This window comes from Dermacentor silvarum, chromosome 9, assembly GCF_013339745.2.
Source record: "Dermacentor silvarum isolate Dsil-2018 chromosome 9, BIME_Dsil_1.4, whole genome shotgun sequence".
In the NCBI taxonomy this organism is placed as follows: Eukaryota; Metazoa; Arthropoda; class Arachnida; order Ixodida; family Ixodidae; genus Dermacentor; species Dermacentor silvarum.
This window is the reverse complement of record NC_051162.1, coordinates 14,062,399-14,070,051: the sequence shown is the minus strand read 5'-3', so window position 1 is coordinate 14,070,051 and position 7,653 is coordinate 14,062,399. Positions and strand designations below refer to the sequence as shown.

Sequence of the window (7,653 nt, the reverse complement as noted above, 5' to 3'; positions counted from 1 at the left end):
TTCACTGGCACACCGAGCGGAGGTCGCACCAGCAGCTCGCCCCGCACGACTTCACGGGGGTAGTTCTTCCAGTCGGCGATGGCGTGCTCGGAGGAAACACGGCGCCGGACCTCCCCTTGAACAGCCACATGTCTACGCTTTTGCTCAGGCCGTACGTGAGCCAAACCACTTGCCGCTTGGTGAGGTGGACGTTCGGACGGCCGAGGCTGTCCGTGTTGACGAAGTAACTTCTTTCGCATCTCTGCACTTGCAGTGCAGCGGTACCGTGTAACTGTGGCAACTGCTTTCGGCACCTATTGCACCGGAAGACACCTGGCGTCCATTAATTTCTAGTCTTCCTATATAATGTGACCACTACGCCGGTTGGTTAGTCCGCCGGACCTGGCCTGGCGCGCAACGGACGCAGTCTTCTGACCCTTTGCTTGTTTTGCGGCATTGCTGCATTACTGCGTGCGTACACAATAACAGCGCAGCGAACCATTTCTGCGCTAGCCGCCTCGCTGCCTTACTTTAGCGCGAGCACCGAGCGATCTGTGGAAAGCCCAGGGTGAAAAAAAAAAAAAAAAAAAAAAAAAAAAACAGGCGCACACTCATCTGTGCTCGGAAATGCGAGCGCAAGCATATAACGAGCCGTGCCAATCCAACCCTGAGGGGGGGGGGGAAATGGGGGGGGGGGTATGCGCCGCCATCACGCGTACGTCTGGTTGGGGCTGCTCAGCGATACCGACGACTGCTACAAAAGTTTCAAACGAATGTTTCTCAGCTGTGCGGATCCGCGATAGAGGTCGAGGAAGCACGAATGCCAAGGTTCCGTGTGCGCCCGCCACCCAATAAGCGAGACGCCTGCCCCAGCGACGCACACCTGAATGAACAAACCCGCGTTGCGGTGCTGAACTTCTATGGCCCTCCCTTTCCCAATTTTCCTCATGCAAGTTATGTTCGCTAATGGCTGTTCGCTAAACGTTGGACATAAACCGCAACGCTGTCCGCGACACGGATTTCAATGTTCGCACACTTTAGTAGCGCACAAAGCTTGCGAAAGATTACACGCAAGGTGACAATAGTAACGATATGCTAGGGGAAACTTACCATCTGGTCACGGTTCAGTCACGTGTCATTCACCATTGTAGAGATGAGTGTCGCAGCACATGCCAACGTCGTTTGCAGCTCCCGACAGACGCTAGTGTTACAAAACGCCATCCGCTGAGGTTTCATCTAACGACGCTCGTCCGCAATATTTGAGCTATTGGTCACAACATTGTCTTCAGCAACCGCCGTCCAAATGCGTGCTCGCCAGGTTACAGAACATGGTCGAAGTAGCGGGAAAACTTCGCGACGTACGTACGCAAGAGGCCCGTCTCTCAGCGGAAGAGCGAGTCGTCCACGTGCGCCAGCGGCCGCCCGAGCACTGCTGAGCAGCGTTACCAGATTTGACAGTAGGGACGACGCCAGAAACTCGCTAAAATTTCCCCAGATTTCACCAGAAACTAAAATAGCGGAAAAATTACTAAAAATCATCATTTCTTGTGAATAAACACACTCGCGAAAGTTTTCTTATTTTTATTTTTTGTTGTTGCAACTTTAGCGAGTGTTTGTTTATTCGCAAGAAATGTGCGCGTAAAGTGGGCGCGTTGAACTCTGAACTACAAAATTAACATTCGTCAAGTACTCACTTTATTATTTACAAAGTCATGATGAGGAGCCTTTTATCATCACTTGGAGCATCGTAGATGTCTGAACGAAACCTGCTTAGCATATCGTCTGTGATAGCAAACTTCACGCAACAGCCGTCTCTAGAGGCACACGCTGTGCGAATTCGTACAATGGAATCCCAAGTTTTCAGTGACATCTTGTTTCTGTACTTTGTCTTCACACAAGTGACCTGACTGAAGACACGGTCCACCACTGCATTTGACACTGGGCACGAAAGGCATGCCAGCGAATACAATGCAAGTTCCCTGTAGGGCTTTTCACCCATGGCATTTTCAAACTTGAAAATCCCTGCCCAGAATGTTGCAGAATCCTCTGTAAGTTTGCCTTCGAAGACGGCCTCCTCAAGATGCATAACCATTCTCCTGTATTGTATTTCAATAACGTCTCGGTTTTCTTCAATGAGATGTTGAAGTGGAAGTTGCAAAACAGAATGTCGTGCAGTTTGAGACAAGACTCGCGAAGGGTGAAGTCCACTCATGCCCTGAAAAATGGCTTGATTGGAGGGAAGACGCTTTTCCTTCACTCACTTCACTTTAACAGCTGGCCGTCTAGTGAAGCTCCTCATAACTAGACATGCGTTGCACATAGAAGCTTTGGTTGACTGTGCACTCTGACTATGCCCTAGCGGTAGCTTATCAGCCTTACGATCGGGCGGCCATAGGCGCTCCCTAGTGGTAAACGTTTGGATGAGCAGCGACGGTGGGCAGTATTTCAGTAGAGTGGTTTTCCCCAGATTTCACCAGATGTTGTCTGGTGTAGAAGTTTGCTACCCTGGCCACCAAAAGCTCCTGATATTCACCAGATTTTCAAAATCTGGTGACGAGTTTCACCAGATGGCAACGCTGCTGCTGAGTGCTGACGTGCCAACGGCAGCAGCGGCTACGTCAGGGCGACATAGAGGCTGATTGGCTGGCGGGCGCAGGCGCAGCGGCGCAGCACGCGATCTCGCGATTTAGCCCATCTCCCCTTTGGAGTCGTTGGAATCGTCCACGCCAGCTAACAACATACACGCGCGGTGGCGTGGTCTTCGCCCAAACGATTTGGGTTTAAAGTGGAAGGAAACATCAACAGATCAGCCGTAGAGATAAGCAAGAGACGATTAGAGTACTGGTGGAAAAAAAGCAGGGAGAAGATGGATACGACCTGATCTCTTAAAATTATAGGTAGCGGTACAAGGAAAATTTTTGAAAAAAAAATAATGAGAGGTATACAAAAATGCTAGATAAAGAAGATATCTGAATAAATCGAGTAGGCTAGGTGACTATTTGTCGCAGCCCCGTTTCAAAGGGGATGCTAATTAATCATCATCATCATCATCATCATCGATGCTTTTATTAGGGATGGTAATTCGCGACTCCAGCAATTTATGCGACACTTAGCGGCGAGCGCCGGAAACCTCACACGGAGGTTGGAGCGTCGGAGCAGACGCTCCGTCCGTAGCCTTCGTACTGCGATGGGGTGCGTACGAAGGAGCGACCATCTGCGAAACTCCGCACGGCCGTGGAATTATGCTGCGTTTTGCAGTTTTGCGACGCCGAAGAGCCACATGGATTGCGAATCTTATCATAAGCTGCAACAACGGCAATAGTTGTGTTCTCAACATCTTGCTCGAGAAAGTTTTCTTTGCCTTTTTTTTTTTCTTTTTCTTTTTTTTTCTTTTTTAAGGCGAGGGCCGGTTTGTTGTTTGTGTGAAGAGAACGCGATACTGTTGCTGGTACTACGTTTGAAGTAGAGCGCTATAGCGAACTTCAGAAAGTTTGCGTTGAGGAATTGTTACTGCCATCGTGATAACGTTCGGCGTATGCGTGCTGCAACATACCGTTTCATGTGATAGCCGGCGTGGTAATGCAGTTTATGATGCGAATATCGCCGCGGTACTCAAGCTTTCATTGATTAAAGCTTTTATATCGGATACATGCGGCGCACAACGTGGAACTACCGCGTATGGTACATCAGCGAAAATCGGTACATCGGAGTTTCAGGTACTCCCGGGTAACGTCAGTAAATCGTTCTATGTAAGCACAATATGTACGCGCCAGCGTGCAAAATAACTATGGGATGGCATAGCGGTACGCCTTCATTGCGACGTGGACATACTACCCGTGTAACTTGTGCAAATTAGTAGGCGCTTATATGGAAGTGCGTAATTATCAAAGCAATTGTATCCCTTATCAGTGTATGAAGGAAATTGGCAGTTCAGAGGCGAACACAATTTTGGCCACTTAAAGTGCAGGATAGGTAAATTATAGAATAACACGGAAAATTAATTAGATTCATAATGCAGTAGCTTAGTTAACATTAATTTACGCAGAAACATTTGTTTTATTTCATTAGTTTACACAGCAGCCATAAGCGACATGTTCGTAGAAAGCGGGGATGAGTAATCAGTCATGGTCAGACCACGCAGCACAAGCCATACCTGTACATGTTGTGCAAATGTGTTTTTATTGTAGTAAGCAGATCTTTCGGTTTCTTATTTATCGTTTTGTTCTCTACGAGAGAAATAATGCGCCAACTACTGCAATAACTACAGCTAAGCGAAGCAGCGGTCACCTTGCGCAAACCTTGAATGTAAAATAGATAACAGGAACGCAAAGTAGCGGGAAAGGTTCGCCAAAGATTCGTAGTGCATGCTCGCGAGAAAGTGCAAAGCTTGATTTTAGGTTCGCTTGCTTTCTGGACTGAAAAGAGCATGCAGAGTTTGCGCCTTCGCCGAACGAACAAGAATGAGAAAGTGCATGCGCGCCGGCTGCGCTTTTATTCGCATGTACAGCGGCAACAGCTGATCGAGCAAGTCGATGCGCTGCTGCAGGCCATGTTAACCGTGACAAACTGAGCAGGTTGTAAGATTTCGGCAATCCTAGATGGCGAGGCCAGCGTGACGTATCTAACTTCGGCGGCCGCTGTCTCGCACGCTCGAAACGCCGCACTATCTATCCGCGCCTTCACAGTGAATCAAAGTGTGTGTGAGTGATTTTAAAAGGAAGAGAAGAGAAAAGTACAGCGCCGTAACTGCCTCTCGGGGGAGGGCACCTCAACAGCGCTGTACAGGGAAGGGGGTGAGGGACATATAGTGACAGGCTAGTGAGAAAGTGGGGTAGAGGGGAGAAGAGAGAAAAAAAAAAAAAAAACGAGCAGCAAGGCCAGGAGGTGAAGGCGGCTCGACTCACAGCCGAGAGCGCAGGTCGGCATCCTCCAAGTAAACAAGTAACGACGCGAAGGCGTGTCTGGCAATGGAGGGGTGTATGGCTGGGAATAGGAGTTGCTGTGTGGTATCCGCGGGCAACCCGAGGCGATGGTATGCCGCGACAAGTGCGTCGCGCTCCGATGCACGCGCGGGGCACTGGAGGAGGGCGTGCTCAACCGTCTCGATGTCGGCGCACTCTTCACAGGACGGCGAGCCCTCACCCGTCAGCCGATGCAACCTTTCGGCCGTCCGGGCGCAGCCGATGCGGAGTCGCAGGATGAGAGCGCGGTCTCGCCGGCTCAGGCCTCTGCGGGGCAGCAACCTGGGGGGAATGCCGCCTGCGACGCGAAGGTCGGGGTGCTGCGTCCTCACATAGCCGGCCACGAAGTGGCGGGCGACGTCAAACCGCGTCACGAACCGCGACAACGGAACCGACGAGGAATGGGCCTCCTTTGCGAGCCGGTCTGCTTCCTCGTTTCCCTGCAGGCCAATGTGAGAAGGCACCCACTGGAACACGAGGTCGCATCCCCGCTCGCAAACGCCGTCAAGCTTGCACCGGAGCCGGCGAGCGAGCGTGGGGCCGTGATCCTCTCCGGCCAGAATGGAGAGCGCCGCTCGTGAGTCCGTCAGGACGGCCGCTCGCTGAACAGGAAGCTGGAGCAGCAGCTCGGCAGCCAGGTCAATGGCGGCCAGCTCGGCATGCGTTGACGACACCGCACACAGGACACGGCACTGGAACTGCGCCGAGAGCTCGGGGGCAACGCACGCCGCCGAAGCCGCGCCGTCCCGGAGCACAGAGCCGTCAGTGTACACCAGCACGCGGCCGGCGAGCTCCTCCTCGATCACCGCGGCCGTCTCCTGTCGCAGGGCGCAGGCGGCGGTGTTGCGCTTTCCCCGGACCCCAGGCACGGTGATGCGAATGTCTAGACGGCGGCGGCGATGCGGAGGGGGCGGCAGCCACGCACACGACGGTCCCGCGCCGACAAGGCTGGCGAACTCGACGACGCGGCGCCCCATGCCGGAGTTGGGCAGGGAACGAAACCGGTCAATCAGCTGCTGCCCGTGTGACGAACGATGCAGTCGCTCAACGTGGCCCAGCGCCCTCCCCACGGCGCGCAGGGAGATAGGGGTCTCGCCAGCCTCGGCGAGTGTGGCGCCCACTGGTGACGTGTGTGGGAGGCACAGGAGTTGTCGAACAACGGCTCGGTGATCAATGTCCAGTGCCTCCCACTTCGCTGGGCTGAGGTCAGCGAGCGGCAGGCCGTACAGTAATCTCGCCGAGGCCACCGAATTGTAGAGTCGCAGTGCCAAGGTGGGGGAGCAGCCCTGACCGCGGGCCAAGAGGGTGCGCGCGGCACTCGCCACCCGTTTGGTTCCCTTGCGCAGGGCAGCCACTGCCGGCTGCCACTTGAGCCGGTGGTCCACGATGAGGCCGAGATAGCGCACTTTCATCCGCCACGGGAGGCTCTCACCGCGAAGGGAGAAACACGGCGCCGATCGGTGGGCCCCGTAGCGTGGATGGACGAGCATCGCCTCGGTCTTTGCCGCCGACAGAGTGAGGCCGATGCCGCGCACGTACTCGTCGACTGCGTCGAGTGCCGACTGTACACACCCGCGCACAACACTGCCCCTGGCGGTGGGACCACTGGCGAACAGCGCGATGTCGTCCGCGTACACCGCGACACGGACCTCGTACTCCGGCAGCTGAGGGATGTAGTCGCCGATGCGCGCGAGCGCGAGATTGAAGAGGAAGGGGCTCAGTACACTGCCCTGCGGCACACCAGTCGAGACGGCGCGCGGCTGACTGAGCGCTCCCCCCACGCGCACACGCATCGTACGGCCACTGAGGAAGGCCCCCACATATGCGAGCAACCTCCCGGAGACCCCCATGGTACACAGAGCGTCGAGAATCGTGGCGTGCGGCAGCTGATCGAAGGCGCTCATGACGTCGAGGAGGACGAGGTAGCTAGCGTCACCGCGGTGCTTGGCCTCCTCGAGCGTCGTGACGACGTCAGCCAGGGAGTCGGCAGAGGCACGGAGACGGCGGAACCCGCTCTGCTCGGCAGCCAGGATGTCGAGAACCGCTGCGATCCACTCGAGGCGCCGAAGAGCCATGGCCTCGAGGACCTTGCCCGCGGCAGACGTCAGCGACACCGGTCGATACGAGGCAGGGTCGCGCGGTGGCTTGCCGTTCTTGAGCAACGGCACTACCACCGCCTCGCTCCACTCCCTCGGGATGACGCCCGATCTCCAGACGGCGTTGTAAGCGTCCAGCAGGTGGTGGAGCTGGTCGCTGTCGAAATTCCGCAGCATCTGGTAAGTGACGCCGTCGGAGCCGGGTGCCGAGCGACGCCTCCGTGACGCCAGCACCGTGCGCAGCTCGCCGATGGTGAAATCAGCCGTGCACAGTGAGTGCGGAGATCTCTTCCAGGGTGCCAGCCGCCGGGAAATAGCGCTGGGGGGCCATGAGCTCGCGCCGGGGGTGGTGGTGCGGCTGGAGGATCCCCGTCGGTCTGGTCGAAGCCGCGGTTGGAGGGCAGAAGGTGGCCGCGAGCAGCTCGGCGAGCTGCGCGTTGGTGATGCCGCGTGCCACCGCGATGGAGAGTGCGGGGCAGCGCGGCACACGGGGCCGGAGGACCGCACCCAGGATGCGCCACGGGCGCGAGCGCGCGCGCGGGTCGTCAAGCGAGCAGCACAGGTTGGACCAGCTCGCACTGCGGCGCTGCCGTGCATGGCGGCGGCAGACGGCGTCC

General features: G+C 55.7%; 1 protein-coding gene across 1 annotated transcript; it reads right to left on the bottom strand.

The window, feature by feature from the left end:
- Positions 1–4,879: 4,879 nt before the first annotated feature.
- On the bottom strand, positions 4,880–7,213 carry LOC119465014 (uncharacterized). The gene has a single exon (XM_037725858.1). The coding sequence runs from the start codon at positions 7,211–7,213 to the stop codon at positions 4,880–4,882; it is 2,334 nt and encodes a 777-aa protein (XP_037581786.1).
- Positions 7,214–7,653: the final 440 nt, after the last annotated feature.

Excerpts from the sequence above, each read along its gene's own strand:
- LOC119465014 (XM_037725858.1), bottom strand. The coding sequence starts at position 7,213 with ATGCTGCGGAATTTCGACAGCGACCAGCTCCACCACCTGCTGGACGCT.